The sequence below is a fragment of the Asparagus officinalis genome, chromosome 1 (genome assembly GCF_001876935.1).
Source record: "Asparagus officinalis chromosome 1, Aspof.V1, whole genome shotgun sequence".
Taxonomy (NCBI): domain Eukaryota; kingdom Viridiplantae; phylum Streptophyta; class Magnoliopsida; order Asparagales; family Asparagaceae; genus Asparagus; species Asparagus officinalis.
In genome coordinates this window covers 2,471,264-2,498,962 of record NC_033794.1, presented here as the reverse complement: position 1 = coordinate 2,498,962, position 27,699 = coordinate 2,471,264, and the positions used below count along the sequence as shown (strand labels likewise).

The 27,699-nt window shown below is 37.6% G+C and overlaps 4 protein-coding genes across 5 annotated transcripts in view; 2 read left to right on the top strand and 2 right to left on the bottom strand.

The window, feature by feature from the left end:
* LOC109846072 (3-oxoacyl-[acyl-carrier-protein] synthase III, chloroplastic-like) lies at positions 12,054-16,898 on the top strand. The gene is made up of 8 exons (XM_020415298.1): positions 12,054-12,307; positions 13,312-13,460; positions 14,033-14,169; positions 14,918-15,020; positions 15,098-15,216; positions 15,572-15,636; positions 15,722-15,941; positions 16,432-16,898. The coding sequence occupies exons 1-8, from the start codon at positions 12,156-12,158 to the stop codon at positions 16,651-16,653; spliced, it is 1,167 nt and encodes a 388-aa protein (XP_020270887.1). The 5' UTR covers positions 12,054-12,155; the 3' UTR covers positions 16,654-16,898.
* LOC109846059 (plant UBX domain-containing protein 4-like) lies at positions 19,573-25,968 on the top strand. 2 transcript variants are annotated; one of them, XM_020415291.1, is made up of 5 exons: positions 19,573-20,023; positions 20,769-21,054; positions 22,892-22,987; positions 23,371-23,764; positions 25,736-25,968. In XM_020415291.1, the coding sequence occupies exons 1-4, from the start codon at positions 19,626-19,628 to the stop codon at positions 23,749-23,751; spliced, it is 1,161 nt and encodes a 386-aa protein (XP_020270880.1). In that variant the 5' UTR covers positions 19,573-19,625; the 3' UTR covers positions 23,752-23,764; positions 25,736-25,968. The 2 variants fall into 2 exon arrangements, with proteins under 2 accessions (XP_020270880.1, XP_020270875.1); XM_020415286.1 differs by lacking the exon at positions 25,736-25,968 and having other exon boundaries at positions 23,371-23,997.
* LOC109829211 (subtilisin-like protease SBT2.4) lies at positions 23,905-25,782 on the bottom strand. Its single transcript, XM_020396372.1, has 3 exons — positions 25,489-25,782; positions 24,761-25,289; positions 23,905-24,649 (listed from the first exon to the last, which is right to left on the bottom strand). Exons 1-3 carry the CDS (start codon positions 25,780-25,782, stop codon positions 24,243-24,245), a joined length of 1,230 nt encoding a protein of 409 aa, XP_020251961.1. The 3' UTR covers positions 23,905-24,242.
* Positions 25,876-27,699, bottom strand: part of LOC109829201 (subtilisin-like protease SBT2.4) — a 4,815-nt gene continuing 2,991 nt past the window's right edge. The window contains 3 exon segments of the mRNA XM_020396361.1: positions 25,876-26,620; positions 26,732-27,260; positions 27,460-27,699. The exon segment at positions 27,460-27,699 is cut by the window's right edge and continues 10 nt beyond it. Of these exon segments, the coding sequence (XP_020251950.1) occupies positions 26,214-26,620; positions 26,732-27,260; positions 27,460-27,699 (1,176 nt within the window). The 3' untranslated portion in view covers positions 25,876-26,213.

Below are 27,699 nucleotides of genomic sequence, written 5' to 3'. Positions count from 1 at the left end.
ATCTTATCATCAAACCATTTCCAAATCCATTTTCCCAACAAAGCTTTATTCATAGTTCTCAAATTTATAATACCCAAGCCACCTAGCTTTTTGGGTCTGCAAATCTCTTCCCATTTAACCAAATTAGATGAATTTTTGTGTTCCAAAGACCCAGTCCATAAAAATCTTCGCCTCATCATATCTATTTTATCAATAAGCCACCCTGGAAATAAGAAAAAAGACATCCAAAAAATTGGCATAGAGGAAAGAACTGCATTAACAAGCACTAATCTTCCTCCCCTTGATAAAGACTTTCCTTTCCATAAGGACAATCTTCTTTCAAACTTATCAATAATAGGAGACCAATCCTCTTTTTTTAATTTTCCAGGTCTCAAAGGAACCCCAAGATAAGTGATAGGAAAACTACCACTTTTACAATTTAACATGCCAGCCAGATTATGTTGCAAGATCTCATTATCTTCAAGAGCAATGAGCAAACTCTTGTTAAAGTTTATTTTTAATCCAGATGCTAATTCAAAACAGTATAAGATCAGTTTCAGGACTGTCAGCTGATCTCTATTGTTTTTACAAAAAACTAAAGTATCATCAGCATATTGAAGGCAGCAAACCTTCTGGGACATATTAATAGGACCCAATCCTTCTATAAGAGATGCTTCAGCTGCTAAATTCAACATATTGGTAAAAGCATCAGCTGCCAAAACAAACAAAAGAGGAGATAAAGGATCACCTTGTCTAACTCCTCTTTTAGACATAATCCAACTACCAATTTTCCCATTTATGTTAATTGCTGACATACCTCCTTTTAGGCATACATTCACCCAATTTATCCATTTGCTTCCAAATTTTTTTGCCTTCAAAACATCCAAAAGAAAGTTCCAGTCTAGCATATCATAAGCTTTCACAAAATCTAACTTTAAAAGTATACCTCCTTTTCTATTATTTTGAAAACAATCATTAATAATTTCCTGAGCAGCAGCTACACCATCAATCAGAAATCTGTTTTTTATAAAACCTGACTGAACAGGATCAATAAGAAGTTCCAGCTTGGGATTCAATCTGTTAGTCAACACTTTTGTAATTATTTTGTAGACCACATTAAGTAAACTGATAGGTCTGTAATCATTAACTGTTGTAGCTTCATTCTTTTTTGGAATAAGAACTATATGAGCATAGTTGAGTCTATTTATTTCCAATTTTCCTTCATAAAGTTCTTCAAACAATCTCATAATATCAACTTTCACAGTCTCCCAAAATTCCTGAAAAAAGATAGCCGAAAAACCATCAGGACCAGGAGATTTATCATCTTTCATATCAAATACAGCTTTATGCACTTCATCCTCAGTAAAAGGATTTTCAATATCTCTAGAGTCCCAATCCACTAAGGGAAAGATTTTATTCCAATCAAGTTGACATCTATAAGTCTCCTTTTGCCCAAAAATTTGTCTGTAATGATTAGAAAAAGCATGAGCTATACCATCATCAGAACTAACCTCCATCTCATTAATGAAGATAGAGGCAATCAAGTTGTTTCTTTTTCTACCATTAGCAATCTTATGGAAATATGCAGTATTGTTGTCACCTTCTTTTAGCCAATGTGCTTTAGATCTTTGTTTCCACATTTGTTCTTCCTGAAATAAAATTTCATTCAGCTGAGAAGAAATATCATTTTTCTTGATCAGTTCATCAACTTCTAAATCTCTGCTTTCCTCAATAACTTCCCATTCCAGCAAATTATCCAATAAATCTTTTTTTCTCTGTCTGATACTATAAAAATTAGAATGTGTCCATTGCTTAATGCACTTTCTCATAAATCTCAATTTCCCAACAATATTTTTGGCTGCAGATACACTCTTAGGAGCACAATAGATCTTTGTTTCCACATTTGTTCTTCCTTGAATAAAATTTCATTCAGCTGAGAGGAAACATCATTTTTCTTGATCAATTCATCATCTTCTAAATCTCTGCTTTCCTCAATAACTTCCCATTCCAGCAAATTATCCAATAAATCTTTTTTTCTCTGTCTGATACTATAAAAATTAGAATGTGTCCATTGCTTAATGCACTTTCTCATAAATCTCAATTTCCCAACAATATTTTTGGCTGCAGATACACTCTTAGGAGCACAATTCCACCACAGAGGTATTCCTCTTTTAAAATCTTCAGATTGAAGCCAAATTTTCTCAAATCTGAATTTTTTGACAAACTGTTGATTATCACCACAATCAAAGCTAATGGGGGCATGATCTGATAGTTGACTACTAAGCCCTTGTTGCTTTGAAAAAGGAAACAAGTCTTCCCATTCAGAGTTAAAAAACACTCTATCCAGCCTAGCTAGAGTAGGAGAACTTCTTTTATTTGACCAAGTAAATTTTCTCCCATGTAAAGGACTGTCAATTAACTCAAGATCATTAATCACTTCACGGAATTCTTCCATCTCCTTTCTATGATTATGTTTACCTCTTCTTTCATCAGCATTAAAAGTCACATTAAAATCACCCACAACAACCCAAGGACCTGTAAATCTGTTTTTAACAGATTTAAGTTCCTGCCAAAATAACCTTCTCTCATCATTGCAATGGGGACCATAAACAGATGAAATATTCCAAACAATGCCATTTCTCTTGTTTTGTAACATAACAGTCAAAACATATTCTCCCATTAACTCTTGAATTTTTTTCCATTTACTATTGTTCCAACCAATCATAATACCTCCTGAGGTTCCATTAGCGGGCAAAAAAACCCAATCAAAAATATTTCCTCCCAAACTTTTTAAAATCCTATCATCAACATTGCTCAGTTTTGTCTCTTGTAAACAAATAATCTCAAATTTGTTTAGCATACAAAAATCTTTAATGCCAAATCTTTTAACACTTAAACCAAGACCTCTCACATTCCATGTAATTAACATTTTATAAGCAAAAATAAACTCCTCAGAATCAACAAAAAGGAGCAAAGACTACTCAGTTGTAGCCCTCTCCTTCTCCATCTGCCTCACTTTTTTTAGGGGGTCAAAATCCCCCTGAGGCTCAAGGATAATAGCACATTTAGAAGCTACACTTTGCAATTGCTTATTGGAAAAAGCATCAAATAAAATTGGAACATAAGAAGAACCCAGATTAGAGATTTCACCTGATCCACTCACTGACATACCTTGAGATTGCAGAGTTTTATTTTTTGTAGCTGCCCTTGCAGTGGCTCTGTCTAAAGCAGTCATAGGCTCAAGGTCCACGAATCTGGAACATCTACGAACATATGCCAATTTAGAGTTTGCAACAAGCTCGTGATCTGGAGGAGGTAAACAATTAAGAGGTTGAACTGATAATATCTCATCCTCTTTCTCTGAATCATTCTTTTTATTGTAGAACTGCTGTAGTGAGTCTATCAACCATTTATCATTATCTTCAGCTTCACTGATCATAAGAGATTTACCTTTAACATCCTCTTTTGTGCCAGTATCTTCTTCCAAAACAACAGGAGATAACAGATTTTTCTCCACAACAACTTCCCTATCACTGTCATTCTCTTTACTCTGAAACATATCAATCCTCTCTTCAGAAATATAAAACTCCTCAATTTTATCTTTCTCCTTCTGAATATTAAACACCTCTGAAACTGAAGTTGATTGATCCTTCAACTTATTACTAGGCTCTGCATATTTTTCTTCCTCCTTCTCAGCTGTTTGTTTTAATTCAGCCAACACATTAGAAACTTCTGTTTTTTCAGAATCTCCCAGATCCTTTACATATATATTTTCTTCTGGCTTGTTCTTTTGATAGAATGTCCTTGCCTCATTCCACAATCTGGCTGCTGGTGTACCCCATGGATTGTTTCTCAAATCCTGTCTAACATTCCAAGAGTTTGAATCAGAATCTCTCAAAGAAGAAGACTCAGTTCCACTATCTTTTCTTCCTTTGAACCACTTATCATTATAAGAACTTTGATTGTTATCTTCTGAATTATCCACTTTTTGTTTCTTTTTATCAGCTTCATCAAAATCACCCATGACTGACATGATAGAAACGTCCACATTATATTGGTTTTTCCCCACAACAACCTTCAACATCTTAGGGATATCAATATACTCCAAACATTTAACCAACATAACTGCATCTATCAAAGCAGTACCTGCCTTTGTTAAAGAATCAAGCTCCAGCAAGTCAGCAAAAGGTTGAACCATTAAACCAAAAGCCTCTCTACTCCATAAATGTGGTGGAACTCCTTTCAGTTTAATCCACACCTGAGCATTTCTTTTTTCAACAATATTTCCTTCCCAAGCATTCCATCTCCTAAATTTGATTTTACATGATCTAAGAGTAATAATACCCATCTTAATCACTTCTTCCATTTGTTTCCAGGGTTGAATTTTGACCAGCACTTCGCCATTAGTAAACAAACGAAGATCCCAATACTTGTTCATGGGAAAAAAAGTTCTCAGATCAAGCTCAAGCCTTTCTAAAGAAACATTACCCCCTTCAATGAATGAAATTATAGCAAAATTTCTAAATTTTTGGAAATCAGAATTGATCTCGCCTTCAAAGCGAAGAATAGCAGTGGAAAAACGAGGGCGCTCACCAGATATCTTCAATTCTGCTTCCAGATCACCAAAATCTCGAGGGCCCAGATCTTGAAACTGTGAAGAATTATCAGCCAAGGGTTAGCTCTACCAGATCTACCATTTCTAGGGTTTTGTTCCCATCTGCCTCCCGCACCACTATCAATAGTAGATCTGCCTACGCCATTGCCAAGGGTTAGCTCTACCAGATCTACCATTTCTAGGGTTTTGTTCCCATCTGCCTCCCGCACCACTATCAATAGTAGATCTGCCTCCAGAGTGACCTCTTCCTCCATTAACACCAAATCTTCCTCCTGGACCTCTACCTCTTGCACTAAATCTGGTACAGTTTCTGGCCTCATGACCAAAATCATTACACTTGAAACAGAGAATTGGATCCCTACAATTTTTCGCCATATGATTTGCACCACCACAGCGAAAACACAGATGATCTCTTCTAATGATCTCCAAAGAAACAAAGCGAGAATGAGGTTTAGTTTTTACCAAAGGAGAAGACGGCGTTTTAGGGTTTTTTTTCACAACTTTAACCCATTCCCCTTCCTCAATCACCGACGTTGATTCAACGATATTTTTATTTGAGCCAATCTCAACCGGTGATTTCAACTCAACCGTGGTTAACTCAACTTCAGCATTACCCCCAGTTTCCAAAACAATGGGCTGTTCAAAGCTAAAACCAGCAGAATTGACTTTTTCACCCCAAATACAATGAGCCACAAAATTTTTTGAATCAAAAACTGAAGGTCCATTAACCATCGAAATAAAATTTGTCTCCATCAGAAAAACTAAAAGATATCAAAGATTGATCCAAGAAATCAATCCAAGATGATCTATACAAAGAAACTCAGTCTTGCTAAAAAAAACAAGAACTCAAAATATCGGAAAAAAAAACGAAAATAAAACCCTAAATCCCCAGATAGGATGGAGGACGATGAATCCTCAAGAAGAACTCTGAAGCAAACAACAATTCAAAAGAGATCAGAGACAGGAAAAAATCAAAACCCTAGGATCTCCAATCCAAAAAGCAATTCTTCTCCCTGATACTGAAAGGCTTTTGAAATGGACATTGTTGTGTTTGTTTTAACCCCTAACCAAATGATTGGTAAAGTTTCAATGTTGATCTATTAAGTTCCTTAAATTTATTGTTAAATCTTTCTAAATTCTATTTTTAAAATAGAAGTACGATTGCATTTAAATTAGAATTTGAGTAGGTTCAATAGTAATTTAATAAGTACTACTGGTTAAAAAGTTTTAAAATTAATATATAAATATTATATGGAAACTGGATGAAAACTTTTATGTTTGCAAAAGAGAAAATTTTCAAAACAGCCCTAAAAAGTTTTTTATTTTTCAAAATCGACCCGTTTTTTTATTTATCAAAATCGACCCGTTTTTTTATTTATCAAAATCAACCCACTTTTTGCCACGTGGGCTTAATGACGTTCCTAAACAGTCGGGGTTGCCAACCCCGACTGTTTGGACATAAAAATTTCGGGTTTAAGGGTTCTACTTGTGGTTTAACACCCTCCTAAACAGTCAGGGTTGCCAACTCCGACTGTTTAGGAACTTCATTAAGCCCACATGGCAAAAAGTGGGTCAATTTTGATAAATAAAAAAAAATCGGGTCGATTTTGAAAAATAAAAATCTTTTTGGGGCTGTTTTGAAAATTTGTTCGTTTGCAAAACGTAAGATGCTAACGTGCCAAAATAAATTTTTTAATGGCGATACTGAGTAAAGTTGGAGACTGGACCTTCAAAGCGTTCACCGCCGGCCTCGTCGTCACCACCGTGTACTTCGCCGGCTACAGAGCCCTCTCTTGGCACCGCAACTCTCAATCCGTACGCTCCCCCCCTCAAATTTTAATTCATCTGTTCGTCCATCGAAACCCTAGGAAAACCCTAATCTTTCAACATTTCATTCGATTTTTTTTTGAGATATTTGAAACTTGGGGTGGTATAGTCTGGTGATTATGTGCTTCCTTGTTTAGAAACCTAAAAAAAACTGGGATTTGAGCATTTTTTTATTCATATATTTCCTGAGAATCTAGCATCTGAATTTTTTTTTATCGGGTACATTACGGAAATTCTCCTGAAAGTTTGGACAGAAAATCCCAAGTTTTAAAATTGATAATTCACCCCCTTCTCTTTTAATTTTTCGAAGTTAATTTGGATGTAAAAGCTAATATTGAAGGATATAACAATTACACACACTCCCACACACGCACGCACACACATATATATATGATTATATGGCCAGGGATGAAAACTGATGTAAAATACAAAAAAGGAATAGGGAAAAAGAATGATTATTATGTTTAAACTCAGTGGTTACATACAAAAAATGATGAATATTTGACTAGGATTTGAAAATAAGGGGAGTGAAATTTCACTTTTAAAAACTTGAATGAGTAATTTATCTTAGCCCTACCTTTCTAACTGCATTGATTCATGAAGAGTTACTAGCACATTTTCACATGCAATGCACATGTAGAAATATTAAATTTTTGTCCAATCAGGTTTCTGTTATGCATGCTAATAGTTTGATAATGATTTAAGTTATGTAATGTTATTATAAACTTCGATATAGAAATGTATTTCGAACTGTTATTTAGTAATTAAATCTATGAACTTCTTAACACAATTTTGTTGAAGAATTTCTTTATTGAGGATAAAATAATTGGAGCAAGTGATTAAAACAAAAAGAAAAATGGGGAGTATTTCAATTATGTGAGTTAAAATCCTATTATCATGTTATGATTTAGAATGTTCTAGAAATAAGAAATGAAAAGAAAAGAAAGGGAAAACAAATCTCTATGGCAAAATTACAATTTTAACCTCACAGTCATAGACTCATAATAGTAAGGAGGAGATGTCCTACATTCATTCAATTTTTCACTGCCCTTTTACTAAGTTCAATATATATTAGTATAGATTTGGTATCACTGTTTAGAGAGAAGAAAGTTTCATTCTCTGAGTAGCTATGAGTGACCGTAATTCATCTTCAAAGGGACAGCGGTTAAGGGTTGGATTTTTGGATGTTTCTTTGTATTATTACCATCTAATATTTTTCTTATCAAGATGGTGTTGCTTATGGAAAATTTGTTGTGCATGTCAGTGCTAGTTATTTAGAAAAAATATGTCGTAGTGTTGATACTCGTTACTTCACTTTCAAATGAAGAGGATCTAAATACATTTGCAAACTTTTAGTTAGATAATAGCAAGTGCATGTGAGTTATTATGATAATGCTGGCTTTGTGGTTCATGTAGGACCACCCCCAATGCCTAACATACAGATATCTCGAAATGAGGCTATTTAGTTCTCTATCTTCCTTCAGGAAAATTGTTTTGTTTCCTTAGATACACTGGATCATGTAAACCAGAGTCGTGAGAATTAATTAAGTTTCATAGTCTTTTCTGAAATTTTCAGCGAGTAACAGGAGATCCAGAAATAATTATATCTTCTCTTTAGTTTCAATTCAAGTCACATTATATTGTCCTACTCTTTTTAGGTATTTGGATCTACTTTAGGGTCATTTTTTGACCCCTATTTTATAAATGATAGTAATTCAAAGCCATAGTTTGGCTTTGCTTTTTATTGTGGCTTTGCCCGTGTTTGTGGGTAAAATTGCAAGAAAATTGAGAAATAAATTTGTATTAATCTTCCTAACTGACTTAGGAAAAGAATGAATACAATCTCTCAAAATAACTTCTCTCTAACTGACTTAGAAAAAAAAATTATAATTTTTTTTATCGATTTCCCGATTTACAAAAGAGAGAAAGATCAATAGAGATCATTCCTTTTGTTTAATTCTGGGTTCTTCTTGATGGCTATTGGAGTTTGATTCTTGTATCCCGTTGATGATCCGAACGTCTCGTTTCGTGAAACTTTGTCTATTCTTCTTGACTTAACGTTGGGAGAAACTTGCCAGGCAAGTTTAGAACTCTAAACGAGTTTAAGAACTCTGCGAAAGAGTTAATTTCAGAAAGAAAATTTAACTTTTAACTGAAATAAGCGAAATAGCCGATCTCAAAACCGAAAATGGTTCAAAAAGCCAAACCAAATGATCTCAAAAGCTCCAACAAAAAAAGATTTTTAATAATCTAACAAGCTCCCACCATCCAAAGATCCGATTTCAGCTGAATTCTCAGCTATTTATAGGGTTTAAGGGGTGTAACTGACCTCTTAATTCGCTCCATAATGGGGGCTTAATGGCCCCATTACGTAAAAAAACAGTTTTGAAACCGTTCAAATTGTGTTTAAAACAGTCAAACGTGAGGTTCACGTTCTAGAGTGAGCATCGCGTTTAGCTCTGTGAAACTCGGAGGTGAACCTCGCGTTTGAGAGTTAGAACGCAGGGGTGACTCGCGTTTTAGAATTAGAACGTGGAGGTGACCCTCGCGTTTTAGAGTTGGAACGTGGAGGTGGATCCTCGCGTTTTGGAGTTGGAACGCGGGGGTGGACCTCGTGTTTTGGAGTTGGAACGCAGAGGCGCATCCTTGTGTTTTGCTTTAAAGAGATCATTAATTATAATCTCTTTTTCAAGTTCTGCAAAGATCGTCATCTTGTAATCCTTACATTTGGCTCTTTGAAATGTGAGAGTCGTCAATTTGTAACTCTCGTCTGTTGTGAAAGTCATCAGATTGTAACTTTCATCGGTTGTCATGAAAGTCATCAGATTATAACTTTCGTTTGTTGTTATGAAAGTCATCAGATTGTAACTTTCATTTGTTGAAAAATCGTCCGATTGTAACTTTCATCGTCAGCATTTTGTGAGGATCAGCTATCTGTAATAATTTTTAGACAACCTATAGCCCGTAAATAGATGTGTAATACCTCTGTGTTCTATTATTTTCTTCTTGAGTTCCCCTTCTTGATCCAATATCAACCACCTTTGCTTCTCTAGTGTTATCTTCTATTGCTTCTTTATTTTAATTTTCCGACTTTACTCTGCTCCATGGGTAAACCCCTTCTCTCTTGATTTTTCAATTTTTCCGATGTCAATGATTTAGTGTTATATCCACTGCACCCAGTTCAACAGTAATGGTGCACTAAAAAGGATATAAAAATCCTTGGATTAGTGCACTAATCCCCAAGTTTAGTGATCCAAGGGATGATATTCCTTTATGCGTCATTGATGGATACTTTCTTTGCTTAGTGATAGGCAAAGCCTCCTTATTTGCCCGCAAGATGCAGCTCCCGCTGCCCACTTGCTGCTACTGTTAATTCTCTTGCTTCACTTTGTATTTGCCGCAGTTGCCAATATTGAATCATTTTGTGTTCTTCGGTTCATTTTAACTATAAACTAATGGTTTCAAGATTTGCTGCTCGCTTGGATCCAGCACAGGATCCAATAATTAGCCTGTTTAGGTTATACTTAATACTAAAACGCAGTTGACCTTGTTTAATTCAATATGCCTAATAGAATGGGTATCCTTACCTATTTTTGCCTCTCTAGTTTCTCCGTACACTTCTTCAGTTTCTGCTCCTCTGAAGATGGATTATATTTTCTTTGGCAAGGATCGTGACACAGTAACGTATTGCCGTTGAATCATAACTGTCACTAGGACTCTGTCTGAGATATATACTGGGTATCATACTTGTTGTACGGCATAGTTTTATCTCTATTAGATGCGAACAATTATGAATTTCATCTTGCAGCATTTTAGGAGGAATTTTCACCACCCTATTTGTCAATAGATTTCACTGTAGTTATTCATTCTGGATACTTTCTTAATTGTAATGTATCATGTTTTTGCAGAAAATAGAGACGGAAAAAGCGCAAGAACGAAAATGCTAGCGGGAACGAACACACACACTCTCTCTCTCTGTTGCCTACCATAATTCTGTCCTTTTTTTGTCGATATAGTTTTGGTGAACTAGAAGGCCTCCCTCACCCGTTATAATTTATCATGTCTAATGATGGACTTGTATCTATGTGTAAAACATATCGAATTCAGACATGCTTTTGAGAAATGAATCATTGGGATAAAAGTTGAGCATACTGTTGTTAGATGCTTGCAAAGTGCCTTATTAGATAAATTTTTTTTTTGCCTGGTTTATGCAAGCTTGTGATTAAATGCCAACTATTTTAATGCTGACTCCCAACAGCATGGAAAATCTCCTATCTGCAGTAAATGGTGACAGCATGCTACTGACTCTTTTTTTTTGGCCACAGAATATGAAAAACCGATTGATTTGGAGTTCATCAAGTTGATAAACTTACATTTAATTGATGCCGTTTGGTTGCTGTAATTGAGATATTTGTGTCATTAAATTTCAAACTCTTAGTATATTGACAAAAAAAAATCTATGTGAGATTGTAAGATCTTTGATTCAGTTTCAGACGCTAATTGAAGGTAATATCTTGATGATTAGAGGTATAGATTTTCTAAACTTTACCGCGTTTATGAGGCTGAACTAATTGAGATATGAACTTTTTAAAAATTATATTTTTAGACTATTTTCTCTATACTTTACCGTGTTTATGAGGTCCCCACCCCCACCCCTTTTTCTGGGGGTTTACTTGAGGTTTAAAAAGTTTATAATTTTTTTTGGGTCCAATAATAACATAAGCAAAAAAACTATTTGGCTCGCGGCAGAGAGGTGAACAGGGGGCGGGCCCCACAGCAGTGGGACCTGTCCTCTGTTCACCTCTCTGCGAGTTGAGGGCTCTCGGTTGAACCGCGAGCCAAATAGCAGAGTTCTAACATAAGATACGGTTCTTTCAAATTAGGGGCTGTTTGTTTGCAAAAAAAAAATGAGAAACCCCCTGCCATGTCACCTTTGAGGAAATCCTCCCCTGCCACCTCAGATTTTGGTTTTAACCGTTTTCCATTTCACATGTTTGTTTCATTTTGAGTTTTAAGAAAAGAGGGATGCCATGTAGGATGCCATGTCAAATTTTAAGAAATGTGTTTTCACACCAAAAACCTCTGAAAACACTTGGAAATGTCACTTCTATGAATCTTTAATTAATAAAAGCACTGTTGAAATAGTATAAGAGAATAAAACAGATTATTTAAATGCTGATTTTACTGTTACTATTGCGGCTGACCTATATTTCTCTTTTTTTGTTCACAAACAAACACAAGAAATGGAAATCTATTCTACTGTTACTATTGCGGCTTTTTTTGTTTTTAGTGTGACATGGCGGTGAAATGGGGTGATTTCTTTGCGAAACAAAAAGAAAAAAAGAAAACTAGGAAATGTCTTGAAATGTGATGAAAGCAAATGAAATGTGACATTTTCATTTCCCATTTTTTTCGGAAAACAACCAAAGTCTGTAGTACATCTGTAAGAAGATTAAAGAAGTACATTTATTTAGCGCCTAAAACTAAAACCATTTTATAAAACCTCGTGCTAAATTATTACGAAAAAACAATTAATTACGTCAAAATTACGCTACAGTGTTTGAAATTGTAGAGAGAGGTACGCAGGGAAGCTAACTTCTCAATCTCCAACAAGTTCAGCAATAATTATAGAGGGGGAATCGACTAATTCCTTTTTAAATTCCCATTAAAATCCCCACTCTCATGCCCTCTCCCCATTAAAATATCTTCTCTGCTGTGCCTGAGTCAAACGGCAATGGCGGCCGCTTCGATTGGACACGCTTATTTGGGGGTTTCTGGATCTGGGTTTTTCTCAGCGGAGAAGAATTTGAAGAGGGTTTGGATTAGATGCTGCTCTCCTTCTGTTGATGGCGCTTCTTCTTCCTCTTTGAGGAATCGGCGGCCAAGGTAGCGTCTTTGTCCAGAATTTGTGCTAAAGTTTTGACTTTGATGTGTTCTCAGTTTGTTGTTTTGATCCTCGTCGCCGGTTCTTTTTCTTTTTTTGGTTTTTGTTTATCCTGCTTTATTTTTAAACCCACTCGCTTTCCAAATCATCGTAAAACACAACGTATCCGTATTTTAAGCATTTTATACCTAGTTCCCTTTCCTTTGCTACACCGATGGCTCACTTCAGTTCAGTTACTATTTGATGTATCCGTATTCCGCAGCTATATTTGGTCCCAAGTTGCTATTTTTGTCCTACTATTAGCTATAATCCTACAGCTGGGCTTAAGAATGATTTTGGAAGTGGGTGGGTTTAAAAATTAGTCAGGCAGTCTGTTGTAATCAAGCTCTTGCCCTTCGCCAGAAAACAGAAGGAAGAAATCAAAAGATTTTTCTAATATCTTTTTTTCCCCCGCAAATTGACATTTTGAAGTGATTGAATCCGGTGTTATTTATTATTTGTTGATGTTGTGGTAGCTAGAGGTATTTATAGGTTGATACAACTTAACTTCTTTTGTAGAAAATTCAGTTTCAGGATTGTAAAGAATTTACACTTGAATTTCAGAAAGCACCTCTTCTTCAGAACATTTAGGTGAAAGTTGGATTACCATGGTAATCAGTGCAGACTGCGTAATTATAAATTATATTATTGTATTTCCATGAGCTTAGCTATGTCATAACTCTTGGCAAACACACTTTACGTTATTGTGATCAAATTGAGTATTTACAATTGCGGTAGCAGAAGCCAACCTTCAGACAGTTGATAAAGCACATTTCCCTCGTCCCGTTTCCCCCTTCAGATTTAGTTCCTTCATCACATTATAGGTTCAACTTCTGTGACTTTCTTGAATTGTATTCTATATGTGACTGGTTAACCACATTTGCATTATCATGTCCAGTTGTAAAATGATTATGTAAAAACTATGTACATGTGACATATTTGCTAAACTCTATAAAAATTTGTACAGAGTTATTGGTATGGGCTCCAAGCTTGTTGGATGCGGGTCGGCTGTGCCAAAGCTTCAGATTTCTAATGATGATCTTGCAAAGATTGTTGACACCTCAGACGAATGGATTTCTGTTCGTACTGGGATTCGTAATAGACGAGTTATTACAGGTGTAATATATCATAAAGCTTAGTACTTATTTGTCAAAACATTTTTTTGCATTCTCTCTTTTTGGAGATTAAGATTGTGTAGCCTTAAACATAAATTTTCTATCTGGCAGTTTTACTGAACTGTAGATTGTTTATTTGATATTCAACAAATGATAATTGTGCTTTTGTTTTGGACATGGATATTGTAACTAGCTGTTAGATTCTTAAAAAGTTTATTCTATTAGGATCTGTATGCCACCATAATCTCTCCAAGTTTAACACTGCTAAAGTTATCTATTGTCATGGAATTTAGCTTGAATCCACCATGATCTCAAATTATATCTTAATACCTCTGTTTCAGACTTTCAGTAAACACCACTTGAAAAAAAAAGATGATTAGTTCACTTCGTAAATAATGGCTATCGTTGGAAACACCTCGAAGGGCAGGGAGGTTTTGTGAAGCTCACCCAAAATTTAAAATTTAATTCATTCTGTAGTTCTGTAAAGGTGCAACAGATATTCACTTTTAGGCTGCTCATGATGAATTGCCTCATTTGCAAACATTTGTATCTGATTAGCAAATATTTTGACAGGAAATGAAAATGTAAATGCATTGGCTGTTCAGGCAGCTAAGAGTGCTCTTGAAATGGCTGAAGTTGAGGCTGAGAATGTCGACCTGATCATACAGTCCTCATCCACCCCAGATGATCTCTTTGGAGGTGCTGCTCGGGTAATGATCATAAGATTTCTATTGAATAATGAATCTGGATTCGGATCTTCTTAAGTTAGAGGAGTAAGCGTTAATATCTCGTTATTTTTCAGTTGGGTTAATTGCACACTGACCACCTAGTATCGTTAGCTTGCACTTACTATCTGTGTAGTTTCGTGGTCGCAGATAGACTCCTAGGTTAAGTTTTTTGTCTCTTTTACTATTGGTGAAATTTTAGCAGATATTGCACCTGGGTGAAATGAGTCCAAGGGTAAAAAGGTCCAAAAAATTTAATGCTGGGGGTCTATCTGCAACAATTGAACAACATCAATAGTAGGTGCAAAACTACAATACTACTGAGGGTCTTTGTGCAATTAACCCTTTTCAGTTAATTCTATTTTGTCCTTAAGTGAGGAAGAAGTAATCATAAGTATGTTACAATCTTAGCTAACAGACGTTTTCTCATAACATTTGGTAAAATGAGGAGTTTCTTGTCATGGGTTGGTTTCATGAGTTTCAATGACGTATTCTCCATGGTAGTTCGACAATTGCTGAAAGAATAATGATTGGTTTTACGGAGAGGTCGCCTTCATTACATAAGATGATGATAGCATTATTGCTTGACAAATACTTGACTTTGCACATGGAGATTTATCCTTTTATTAATGTACAATTGTTTATAGTTAAGTTTTGGTTGATAAATCTGCAGGAGTAAGTTAATCAAAAGGTTAATGATTTTATTATTTATCCTCTATCCATATTGGTTCAGATTCAGAAAGATTTGGGGTGCAAGAATGCCTGGGGCTTTGACATTACAGCAGCGTGCAGTGGGTTTATAATGGGTCTCATCACAGCCACACGGTTCATTAAAGGTAAGCCAATCATCTATCATATAAATTGTATATTTGACATTTTCGCATGAACAAAAATGAATGTACGTCTTCAACAGGCGGTGGTTATCAAAATATTCTAGTGATTGGAGCTGAAGCTTTATCACGGTTTGTGGATTTTACCGATAGAGGATCATGCATTCTCTTTGGTGATGCTGCTGGTGCTGTTTTACTTCAGGTATTTGTTTGATCTATCTTGCTTATTCATCATATTCACTTACAGATCATCATACTTTACGAGGTTTTTTATATTTTCTCTCCTGCTTTTTGTGTTATGAAGAATCCTACTTTGATTTGATAACAAGTGTCATACAAATGGCAATCTTGCTAAAAATTGAGGGAAGAAGATCCAAAAAAAAAAAAATTTGGTGAACATAAATTATCTGTTATAATTAACAATCAAAATTCTTACATTTTACTAAAGAAGGGCACAGGAACTATGTGTCAATATCTCGTCATGGAATTGCATATTTTTCCTTGTATTTGTTGATTAAAATAACAAGTCTGGCCTTCCTCATTCAAACTTTGCTCAGGCTTGCAGTGCCGACGAAGATGGTTTGCTTGGTTTTGACTTGAACAGCGATGGCTCTGGCCAAAGGTATATGTTTGGTTTCGATTCATTGCTGAGTTTTAATATGTGGACATCTTCACTATTTCTCATGATTGGACTTTATGTGTTGAAGGTTCTTGAATGCCCCAATCAAAAAGATAGAGCCCGAAGCGACCTCAAGCACAAATGGTTCGCCGATGTTTCCTCCGAGAAAATCAGCTTACTCTTACATACAAATGAACGGAAAAGAGGTCTTCCGTTTTGCTGTCCGTTCTGTGCCACAAACTCTCCAGGTCTCACTTGAGGAGGCTGGCCTCACGAGTTCTAATATCGACTGGCTTTTGCTCCATCAGGTAGGCATTGTACTGATATTCAGTGTAATATTTGGTAAGATTTAATTGCGGATAAACCCTTGTACTATCGCCCAATTGATGATTGACCTCCAGTAGTTCTATTGCTGCACACAGACCCCTTGAGTGAATCTTTTTTTGCTCTTTTATCCTCAGAGAAAGAAAATTGTTTTTTTTTTTTGACAAGTAGATCTCCTGAGGGTAGAGTCAAAAAAAAAAAAAAAAAAAAAAAAAAAAAAAAAAAAAACACACGAGGGGGTCTATCTGAAACAATAGACGCACTTAACCCTATTTGGTAATTGTGTATGCAGTAAAGTAAAATACTAGATTGTTACATAAAATAAGCATTTTTATGAGGAAGTCTATGGTACTTCTCTCTAATATAAATAGTTTTAGGGTATTTTTGCACAAAATCCCTACCAGCTTTTTTGAGAAATCTACCCAACTTCTGAACCCGAAAACTGAGGGGATAATACTTTCCCATTTGCTGCAGGCTAATCAAAGGATCATAGATTCAGTGGCCACTCGCTTGGGGATCCCACAGGAGAAGATAATATCGAATCTAGCAAACTATGGAAACACGAGCTCCGCATCGGTACCTTTGGCATTAGACGAGGCTGTAAGAAGCGGGAAGGTGAAGGCCGGCGACAAAATTGCCACCGCTGGCTTTGGAGCTGGACTCCACTGGGGATCAGCAATCTTGAGGTGGAGATGAGGATTCAAAAACATATTCAGATGCGTAGTAATCACAGTTAGTCTTCAAGTTTGTTCCTGTATTTGTACATTTTTTTTTTATTTCCTCTTGTTTGTTATTTCTTTAACATATTCTTCCTGCGCTGACGACGTGTTATTCATCCCACATTGTTACCTAATATGGAGAAAACTTGATTACCATGAGAGTGATATTCTTCTGATTAGTCTTCTATTATTCTTATTTATCGGCAAATGTGACATGTTTGATAATTTTGTACGTATGTTGCATCAGCTGGTATAAGTTCCTAGTAAGTTTCGAGCCGTTTTATGGCATCAAATTGTGATTCTCTTCAAGCTTCATGTTTGTTTCCCCCCTCTTTTTTTTGGCATATATTTGAAGGTGGTCAGAAAGTAATCTGAAGCTATAGCCCATTAAAGGCTGGTCTGTAACTATAATGATACATTTCACGTTGAATAACTCACGGATTGTTTAATTATGAACCAACGAGCGTTTTAAACGACAAATTTAGTAGCGGAATTTTAATTTTCTATCCTCAACTTTTCCCTTTTCCCTTCCATGTTTTTTTGATAGACTTGATAGAGTTCGTCCTTTCATTAGACAAAGATAACAAAAGAAAAATATTCAGCGATCCCATGAGAAAAAGAACTTGTAGATCAATGTACATTTCATCTAAGAGTCGGTAATTTTTATATCACCGTAAGTCTGTCCAGTGAACATAGTCAACAACTGATAAGCGAGGTGTGCAGTAGTCACCAACCAATCCGTAACTTAAAACACACGCGATACAGATCTCAGACCAGACGCACATAATCAACACTGCACACAACAACAACAATACTCGCAAGAAGCGTCATCCTAATGAAGATAGTAACCAGCCCACTTGCCTCTCGGTGGCGGAGGTATGCAATTTGATGCTTCCTTGTATACATCAGAACTGGACTGATGCCTATTCTTATCTTTGAACCTTCTGATAAATTCTTCAGCTCTCTCATCGACTCCTCCATCTTCATCTGCCTCCTTCAGATACGTCGATGAGGGCAGGCTACTTACGTGCTCAATATTCAACCTCTTACTCGCAGAAGAATCCTTCAAGAGAACCGGCACGGGATCATTTGCACGTGCCTGCACGCTTTTTACAGGCACTCGGGGGCCGAGTGTTATCCTTGACAGATACAGAGAGGAGAGCCTGGTTATGTTCATGGCCATTTCAGTGGATTTTTGGCAGAAGGATTTGTTCTTGTGCCTGTGGTTCTTGAGCGCAGGCATATTTTTTTTTTTAAAAAAAAATCTCTGTGTGGATAATGGTGTGAAGAGATCTGTCACGGTATTTGTAGAAGGGTTGTTCTTCAGAATCTTGCAAGTAATGGATGATTTGCTGGCTTTTCAAATGATTGTTTTCTTGCATTTGCGTACACATAATTTGGATTGATTTTCTTTCTTCTGGGATGTTTGGATTCCGATTCTCTCCGGTGCATTGTTTAATGGACGGTTGTGATTTGTTCTGGATGAAAAAGTGAGAATGAGCACACTAATTGCATTACCTATAACTAGTAGCTGCTTATCGTGAGCTAGCCCAATAGGCTACTCGAAACGATGATCGACACCGTCCATCATGATTTGCACTCGTCATGATCTGTATGTAGAAAAAAAAATTATATTATTTTGAAAATTTTAATCATTTTTTCAGCTATGTATAGAAGGGATCTCATCGCCACGCGTTGAGACACTTGCACATACATATATACAATGGGAACGTAACTTATACATATATACACTTGCACATAAAATATCTGCAATTACTATCATAATCATATGCATACTAATTAGCTAAAGTGGCAGCAGAGAGGAGCCAAATATGGGATAGTTTTGAGCTAATCCTGAAATGCCCAGAAAAATGGGGAGGCATGGAAAGTGGATTAGACTAAGCATCAAATCGACAAGGAAATTAACAAATTGTTCACAAACTTATATATAGAAGGCTGTTGGCCACAATTAATCAATTAAATTGATTCTCTCTTTAGTTATTCTCTTTTGAACCTTATCCCTTCATGCTTCGCCTAAGAAGCTACAAACTATTGGGCACCAATATGATCGAGGAGTGTAGACCGAGTATATTTTTGATGACTTACAATAATATCTCAAAAGAATAGAATATTTGGATGAGATGCCAAAGTGACGCACTCGGTTTTTTTTTTTTTATGCATGGAGTGGTTTCCATAAGTTTCTTGCATACGCGTATAATAGAAAGCTATGGATTATAATATTATCATGATCTGATCTTTGATTATGCCCACTAGTACATAATCATGCATGATTTTCTCACCCGTGGTTATTTTAGCATAAAGGTGTCCACTGTGAAAAGCGATATACGAATCCTTATTTGATTGTATATTGTTTGAAAAGTAATGTATTTCCAATAACATACAATTCCATTTCCAATAATTATATTTTCAGTAGAATTTTTTTTAATGTAGCTTATACTCTTTGAAATATATCAAATAACTATTTGAAATATTAATTATTTTTTCCACATTTAAAAATCATGTACTAATATAGCAAAAAATAAATAAATAATTCATGATTTGGGAGGCCGAAAGGGAAAGAATATAGGAATAAACTTAAATAAGAGCACTTTAATCAATTATGAAAAAACATGTCATTTAATAAAATTTCTAGATTTATTCCCTAAACATGGTGGAAAAATTGAGGAAATAGTATTTTGCCAAAAAATACGCAATTATTATGGTTTCAAGGTAATTATTAAAAATAACAAAGTTTTGGATACGCATTGAAAAGCAAATATTTGGGCCCATAGTTTATTGGCCCAACCCAAACCAATTAAACCAGGTCCAATAATCAATCGTATGGGCTTTTCGTAGACTTAGTCCACAAGTAAGCGATCAAATTCCTCAATTCCCAAATAAATAAGGGGGAAAAAAAAGAAATTACACAAAAATATCCCCAGGATCGCCATGGACAGCATCAACAATGATGACGAGAAAACCCTAATCGAAACCTTCATCAGCATCACCTCCGCCTCTCGAGAAGAAGCCCTCTTCTTCCTCGAGAGCCACAATTTCGAGCTCGAGCCCTCGATCCACTCATTTTACGAGAACAGCCCCATCGATCAACCTCTTCAAGATCAAGAATTCGAACAAGTTGAGGACGAGATCCCTCAATCGGCGCCGCCGCAGGTGGAGGTGCCGGCAGTGAGCGAGAGAAAGGAGGAGAAGAAGAAGAAGACGACGACGGGGGGAGCGAGTTCGAGTGGACGGATACGGACGCTTGCGGATTTGAATCGGAAGGATGATGATGGATCGGATAGTGATGACGATGGGCCGCAGGAGTATTATACCGGAGGAGAGAAAAGGTGAGATCTTTCTCTTGATTAGGCCCTAGTTAGGGTTTTTGGGGAAAGTGTAGTTGCAATTGGTAAGTTTAATTGTAGTTTTGAATGTAGATAACTATAGTTGGGGTTAGGGTCATTCTACTGCTATTGTGGATGAATGGAGTGAAATTTACCACATCTAGGGTTTCTATTGATGGCATGATTAGTACCAAATTGGCAGCATCTCGAACAATGGCCAACCGTAGATACAACATTTGTATCAATTCTGTTGCTAGGTCGCATTGAATTGTAGGGAGGATTAATTTTTCACTTTTCCTAATGATATAATATTTGTGATAAATATAAGTATCTGTTTGATGAGCAGTTAGTAATTGCTTTGCATGTTTTGCGAATTTTTTTAGACTTTAGCATTAAAAGTTTGTGTAAAGCAAATGCAAAGTTGGCGATGCAATGTGGTCTAGATGTGTTTATATCAAATTAAATGCAGAAAATTCACATGTTCACTTCCAATTTTGGTTTTGAATTGGTTTCATAACTGTGGCTGGACAGTTTGGCCGGCACTTTCAATTATTTCCTACATTTCTGTTTATTGTTCTTAGTTCTTACTACCATTATTTGGAAAATTGGATGTTAAATTTATTGGCTTTCTTTTCTTCAAGAATTAGCTTGCTTTAACATTACATTTTTTATTCCTCATTTACGTTCCTATTTCCCAGCTGTATTATACTGATGTAATTCACTTGCTGATAATGCACTGATCATGCAGCGGGATGCTTGTTCAAGATCCTACAAAAGGAGGTCATAATGTTGATGCAATATTTGACCAAGCTAGGCAAATGGGAGCCACACAGGGGCCTTTTGAGCAAAATCCATCTTCGAGTTCGCGAAGTTTTACTGGGACTGGTAGACTTCTTTCAGGTGAAACATTACCAGCTGCTCCTCGACCATCTGAGAATGTTATCCACAATATATATTTTTGGAGTAATGGATTTACTATTGATGATGGACCACTGAGAAGGTTTGATGATCCTGCAAATGCAGCATTTTTAGAGGTATAATAACCATTTACCGAATAATTGTCTTTATGTTCATCTCATTACTCTTCTCAGTTATTGCATGCTAAATGGCATGCTCAGTCAGTGGTTATAAATTTCCTTTTCTTTGTTGGTTGACATCTTCCAAGTTGGGTGTGTTCATCATTGCTGGAAATACTTTTTTTTTCTTTATCCATATCAACTACTTGCTATACCAGTTCTTGCTATCTCATTTCCTTTTTTTTTTATTTGCTACATGTAGAATTATAAATCTGGTATAGAAGTACGGTGGCCTGTTGAACTCTACTCATTTTCTATTAAGGCCTAGTCAGAATCATAACAATGATTTAAAATATACCTTTTTGTTGGTTGGTCCTGAACGATTAGCTTCACTGGCAAATGATGTAAACTTTTCTGTTTATTTTGAATATAAAAAATGCTTATGGATGGTGTCAAGGATCATAAATGGGGTGCATAAAGATTGTTGGTGGGAATCAAGTTCACTGTAGGTCTTCTCACCCATATTAACTTTGATATCCTAAATAAGGTTTATGTTGACATTTTATCTAGTCAAAGACTGATATATCATGTAAAATATCAAATATTCTCAAAACTACTTTTCTAACATGGTTAAATAAAGTCTGCATATTGCTTTTAAGTAAAACTCTTCATACTGGGGGTTGATGTAGTTAGATCTTTGCTGTGTATGGCTTTCTACTGTCTTTCATGTGTGTGTGGGGGTGGGGGAGAAAAGGAGATTCAAAGTTAGCTATTACAAATTTAGGATCCTAACCTGAGTTGAGGTCTTTTTGCTATGAGTTGCTAAGACTTAAAGTTTCTGGTATATGAATCCATTGGTCTCTTCGCCTCTCTGGCTAATGAAATTGGTAGGCATGCCTACTATAACTTATGTCCATCATTTTTTGGTAAGACCTCTTCTTGCTTGTAATTTCCTTTGCCAGGAACATGGACTCATTTTACATCATATGGAATGATTATGGATAGATTCCAGTTTGATTTCTGATCTTAGATTCTCACTTTGTTTGTTGTGGAGATTTTGGACTTGGTTCTTGCTCCAGAGCACAAATTATTCTCATGGTAAATGTTTGGTTCTTGCTCCAGAGCACAAATTGTTCTCATGGTAAATGTTTGAATGCTGATGATTTTTAATATCAAAACTAGCCTCTTGTGGCATGACTTATTGTTACCATTGGTTCTTGATTGGACTGATTGTCAAGGAAGGATCTTGGGGGCTAAACTTACCATTTAGACGTACTGATGTAGTTCAGCCTGTTGCTCCCAGTTCAGCTAGTAAAGAAAGTCTGAGATCCTCACTGACTTGACTTCAACAGCTGGCATTAGTTCTCAGGTCTGTACAGCGGTTTGAAAAGAAGCGAGCTTCAGGATTTTAAAGTTTCAACTTCAATGTTGTGTTCTTTTGAATATCCCTCAAAAGGCACAGGCAGGTTCAAGGTTCTCCTTGTAACTTGGGGGATTTTGACTTTCAAATCCGTATTTATTTGGGAGTAGTAGATGAACGGCACTGCTCAGAGGCTTATTCTAACCTTATATAGCTAAATGAATTTATACTCTTATTAACCCCTAACTTGTCAAACTAGGATAGTGGTAGAAGTTACATGGGAATGTGTTATTTTCATCTCCATGATTAAAGACTATGGCACATACATTGTTGTCACTAGATTATGCCATTAAAATTAAGGACCAATTAATATCATCATGCTGTGCATTGATTCCTTTCATCTCCCTCATTAAAAACCTTCCAAAAATCTGTTGATTTCACTTTGATTATGTATGTTTGATAGAATTAAAGGCTGATTAATATCTGACTCTGCAGAGCATCAAGAAGTCACAATGCCCTCAAGAACTGGAACCAGAAGATAGGAGGTCCACTGTGCATGTTAACCTCGTAAGGAGGGAGGAAGCCTGTCCTGTATGTTCCTATACAAAACTCCAATCTTTAACTTTTCTGTTACTTTTTTGGGTTTTTCTATATGTTCTCCTTATCATGCATATTTGCAAAACTACCCCCCAAATCCCTGTATCCCAAAGAATCAACATCAAAAAGTACCCCAGAAATCAACAAACCATCAACTTTGGTAGGCTAATTTGTTATGACATTGTAAAAGTATCAACATGTTCAAATTTTATTCACCACACCAAATAAAGTTGATAATTATGGTAGTTTTGCTAATATTGAGATTTGGGGGTAGTGTTGCGAATGTGCATGATTTAAGGGGTATATGTACAGAAAATACCTTCCTTTTTTTAAAGCCTGCACCAGTCATTACACCATATACTTTTGCTTTTTCACAGGAACCTGTGAAACGCCTTTCTCCATTTCAAGGAGTAGGAAGAACTCTCGGTGGTGGATCTTCTTCTACTGAGTCTGTTGTTGCTGTTGCTGCTTCTTCACCATCTTCTGCTGCTCCAGTAGTAGTTGATGATTCTAGACCTGTTACCTCGATACAACTAAGGTTGGCTGATGGCTCCCGCACAGTTGCACGCTTCAATACTGACCACACAGTAGGCAATATCAGGGCATTTATTGACAATCATGCAGCAAGCAATGGGAGAGCAGTGTCGACAAATTATAGTTTGCAGACTGCTGGCTTTCCACCTAAGAAGCTTACTGATGCTACCCAGACTATTGAGCAGGCTGGACTCGCCAATTCAGTTGTGATTCAGAAGCTTTAAGCAGTGGTAAAAGGTATTTTTGCTCCTGCTTTGTTCAAGGATGTTGAAAGTTCCAAACATGACTTGCAGTAAGTTGAGCAGATATTGCCTGAACGCGGGTATGTTTGTTTGAAGTATTAAGGATGTTTTTATGGAGCAAAATCGTTATGGTTCTTTAATTATTACGTATCTGAACAGCATAATGCAGCTGGATGTGGCTCTCGTGCGATATATCTATAATACTCTGGTAGCATCAGCTTCAAGTTATATACCTCTTTTGGTTATTGTTTGCTTAAATTGACGCCAGTTAAGTGTGACTTAAACCTTACTATTGTGTGCAAGTCAAGTGTGCTTTACTAGTACAAGGAACTATCAAAGGATGTAGATGCACATATACGAATTATTGCTATTCAGAACATGCCACCATCCTTGTTCATTTTTAGCGAGTACACGAAACCTTAAGCAAATAACTCGAGTTCCATCACGAATACAGACATGTAATCCAGTGTCCCTTATGCTTTAGGAAAAACAGACAAGGGCAATCTTACTATATGATTCAAGCTACCAACAAGAACAATTTCCCCAAACTTAAAACCGTCAGACCCATGAGGCACATTGAATCTTATCACCAATTCTTGCGTCCTCCGTGGCAGCACCGTAAATATCATTGGCTGAACCTCGACGGCCACGCCATCTGGAGGTAGAACTGAGCATGTGTACGTCTCCGGTGAGCTCGCCACGTTGGTCGCTCGACGATGGATAGACTGAGAACCCGATAAAGCCGAGATTGTGATCGAAGGTAGGTTGAGATCTGCTGGCGATGGTACCGGTACGTTGCATGAAGCGCCTGTTACGTATTTGACTCTAGCTCTGTCTAGGCCAGGCAGTGAGCAGAGGAAGCTTATGTAGTCCTCAAACTCTGGTAGGATCAAAGAGTATAAATTAGTATCCATTATATTTTGCTACAGTGCTAACCTGGTATTAATAGGACCAAGAGTATATACCAAAAGGTTGATGGTATTACTATTACCTGCTGAAAAAACCAATCCAGGATCCAGCGCGCCTGCAGGACTGACAAACCCACTTCCACGATCGAACGGAGTAGAATTATAAACCCGATACAGTTCACCCCCCTGAGCCATTATTGGCAACCCTCGGCTATCATACCCCGCTGCTGTCGTCGATATCGCCGAAGCGATCATAGCAGGAGACCAGCCCGGGTGCGCCTGCTTCACGAGCGCCGCCACCCCGGCGACGTGGGGCGTTGCCATGCTGGTACCTGATAACAAGGCGAAAGCTCTCCCGCGGAGTATCGGATTCATTAAGCTGACGGGGCTCCACGCAGACCAGATTTGGTCGCCGGGTGCGAGAATATCAGGCTTGAGGACGTCCGCAGGGTTCATTTTGTCGTCTACGATGTCGGGGCCTCTCGATGAAGTTCTTGCGACGATGGGAGCGGGATCATCGAACGTTGCCATCCTGCCTTCTTTGATCGCTGCAGTCGCTCGATATTTTGTTGGGTTCTTGTTCGTGTAGTCCTCGTAGTAGTGAATTAGGATCTGTAGGCGTATGTAAATGTCAGCCGCTTGCAAGGATTTCGGGTTTGATAATGTGAGCTAAGAAAAATACTCATAAATTCTCTGAAGTGCACAAAATACTCAAATTCACCTCCTGAGTAGAACGTCCAAGACAAGTTAACTAGCTCGGGTATATACAGAAGAAAGCGTACACGTAAGTATTCAGAGGAATAACACTCACTTGGGCATCCGATACGCGAGGAATCATAATCCCAGGAACTGAGAAGGGGATCGGCTGGGCAACAAAATCTCCATACAAAGGATTTGCCACCAGAACGAACCCGGCGAACCCTCGTACTCTGGCAGTGTCGACGACGGCCGAAAGATCGGAGGTGCCTTCAAGAAAACCTTGTCCAAAGAAACAGACGACGATGCTGCCGAGGACTGCTGCTGGTTGTAGCATCTCTGGACGCTGGCACTCGTAAAAGGTATTTTTGCTCCTGCTTTGTTCAAGGATGTTGAAAGTTCCAAACATGACTTGCAGTAAGTTGAGCAGATATTGCCTGAACGCGGGTATGTTTGTTTGAAGTATTAAGGATGTTTTTATGGAGCAAAATCGTTATGGTTCTTTAATTATTACGTATCTGAACAGCATAATGCAGCTGGATGTGGCTCTCGTGCGATATATCTATAATACTCTGGTAGCATCAGCTTCAAGTTATATACCTCTTTTGGTTATTGTTTGCTTAAATTGACGCCAGTTAAGTGTGACTTAAACCTTACTATTGTGTGCAAGTCAAGTGTGCTTTACTAGTACAAGGAACTATCAAAGGATGTAGATGCACATATACGAATTATTGCTATTCAGAACATGCCACCATCCTTGTTCATTTTTAGCGAGTACACGAAACCTTAAGCAAATAACTCGAGTTCCATCACGAATACAGACATGTAATCCAGTGTCCCTTATGCTTTAGGAAAAACAGACAAGGGCAATCTTACTATATGATTCAAGCTACCAACAAGAACAATTTCCCCAAACTTAAAACCGTCAGACCCATGAGGCACATTGAATCTTATCACCAATTCTTGCGTCCTCCGTGGCAGCACCGTAAATATCATTGGCTGAACCTCGACGGCCACGCCATCTGGAGGTAGAACTGAGCATGTGTACGTCTCCGGTGAGCTCGCCACGTTGGTCGCTCGACGATGGATAGACTGAGAACCCGATAAAGCCGAGATTGTGATCGAAGGTAGGTTGAGATCTGCTGGCGATGGTACCGGTACGTTGCATGAAGCGCCTGTTACGTATTTGACTCTAGCTCTGTCTAGGCCAGGCAGTGAGCAGAGGAAGCTTATGTAGTCCTCAAACTCTGGTAGGATCAAAGAGTATAAATTAGTATCCATTATATTTTGCTACAGTGCTAACCTGGTATTAATAGGACCAAGAGTATATACCAAAAGGTTGATGGTATTACTATTACCTGCTGAAAAAACCAATCCAGGATCCAGCGCGCCTGCAGGACTGACAAACCCACTTCCACGATCGAACGGAGTAGAATTATAAACCCGATACAGTTCACCCCCCTGAGCCATTATTGGCAACCCTCGGCTATCATACCCCGCTGCTGTCGTCGATATCGCCGAAGCGATCATAGCAGGAGACCAGCCCGGGTGCGCCTGCTTCACGAGCGCCGCCACCCCGGCGACGTGGGGCGTTGCCATGCTGGTACCTGATAACAAGGCGAAAGCTCTCCCGCGGAGTATCGGATTCATTAAGCTGACGGGGCTCCACGCAGACCAGATTTGGTCGCCGGGTGCGAGAATATCAGGCTTGAGGACGTCCGCAGGGTTCATTTTGTCGTCTACGATGTCGGGGCCTCTCGATGAAGTTCTTGCGACGATGGGAGCGGGATCATCGAACGTTGCCATCCTGCCTTCTTTGATCGCTGCAGTCGCTCGATATTTTGTTGGGTTCTTGTTCGTGTAGTCCTCGTAGTAGTGAATTAGGATCTGTAGGCGTATGTAAATGTCAGCCGCTTGCAAGGATTTCGGGTTTGATAATGTGAGCTAAGAAAAATACTCATAAATTCTCTGAAGTGCACAAAATACTCAAATTCACCTCCTGAGTAGAACGTCCAAGACAAGTTAACTAGCTCGGGTATATACAGAAGAAAGCGTACACGTAAGTATTCAGAGGAATAACACTCACTTGGGCATCCGATACGCGAGGAATCATAATCCCAGGAACTGAGAAGGGGATCGGCTGGGCAACAAAATCTCCATACAAAGGATTTGCCACCAGAACGAACCCGGCGAACCCTCGTACTCTGGCAGTGTCGACGACGGCCGAAAGATCGGAGGTGCCTTCAAGAAAACCTTGTCCAAAGAAACAGACGACGATGCTGCCGAGGACTGCTGCTGGTTGTAGCATCTCTGGACGCTGGCACTC

What these genes read in the sequence shown, in the direction of transcription:
- LOC109846059 (XM_020415291.1), top strand. Translation starts at nt 19,626, where the DNA reads ATGGACAGCATCAACAATGATGACGAGAAAACCCTAATCGAAACCTTC. An exon ending in TATACCGGAGGAGAGAAAAG is followed by an intron (nt 20,024 to 20,768) that starts GTGAGATCTTTC and finishes CTGATCATGCAG; the next exon opens with CGGGATGCTTGTTCAAGATC. An exon ending in GGAGGGAGGAAGCCTGTCCT is followed by an intron (nt 22,988 to 23,370) that starts GTATGTTCCTAT and finishes GCTTTTTCACAG; the next exon opens with GAACCTGTGAAACGCCTTTC.
- LOC109829211 (XM_020396372.1), bottom strand. Translation starts at nt 25,782, where the DNA reads ATGTTTGGAACTTTCAACATCCTTGAACAAAGCAGGAGCAAAAATACC. An exon ending in CTCGCGTATCGGATGCCCAA is followed by an intron (nt 25,290 to 25,488) that starts GTGAGTGTTATT and finishes ATACGCCTACAG; the next exon opens with ATCCTAATTCACTACTACGA. An exon ending in TGGATTGGTTTTTTCAGCAG is followed by an intron (nt 24,650 to 24,760) that starts GTAATAGTAATA and finishes TGATCCTACCAG; the next exon opens with AGTTTGAGGACTACATAAGC.
- LOC109846072 (XM_020415298.1), top strand. Translation starts at nt 12,156, where the DNA reads ATGGCGGCCGCTTCGATTGGACACGCTTATTTGGGGGTTTCTGGATCT. An exon ending in TCTTTGGAGGTGCTGCTCGG is followed by an intron (nt 14,170 to 14,917) that starts GTAATGATCATA and finishes ATATTGGTTCAG; the next exon opens with ATTCAGAAAGATTTGGGGTG. An exon ending in AGCGATGGCTCTGGCCAAAG is followed by an intron (nt 15,637 to 15,721) that starts GTATATGTTTGG and finishes TATGTGTTGAAG; the next exon opens with GTTCTTGAATGCCCCAATCA.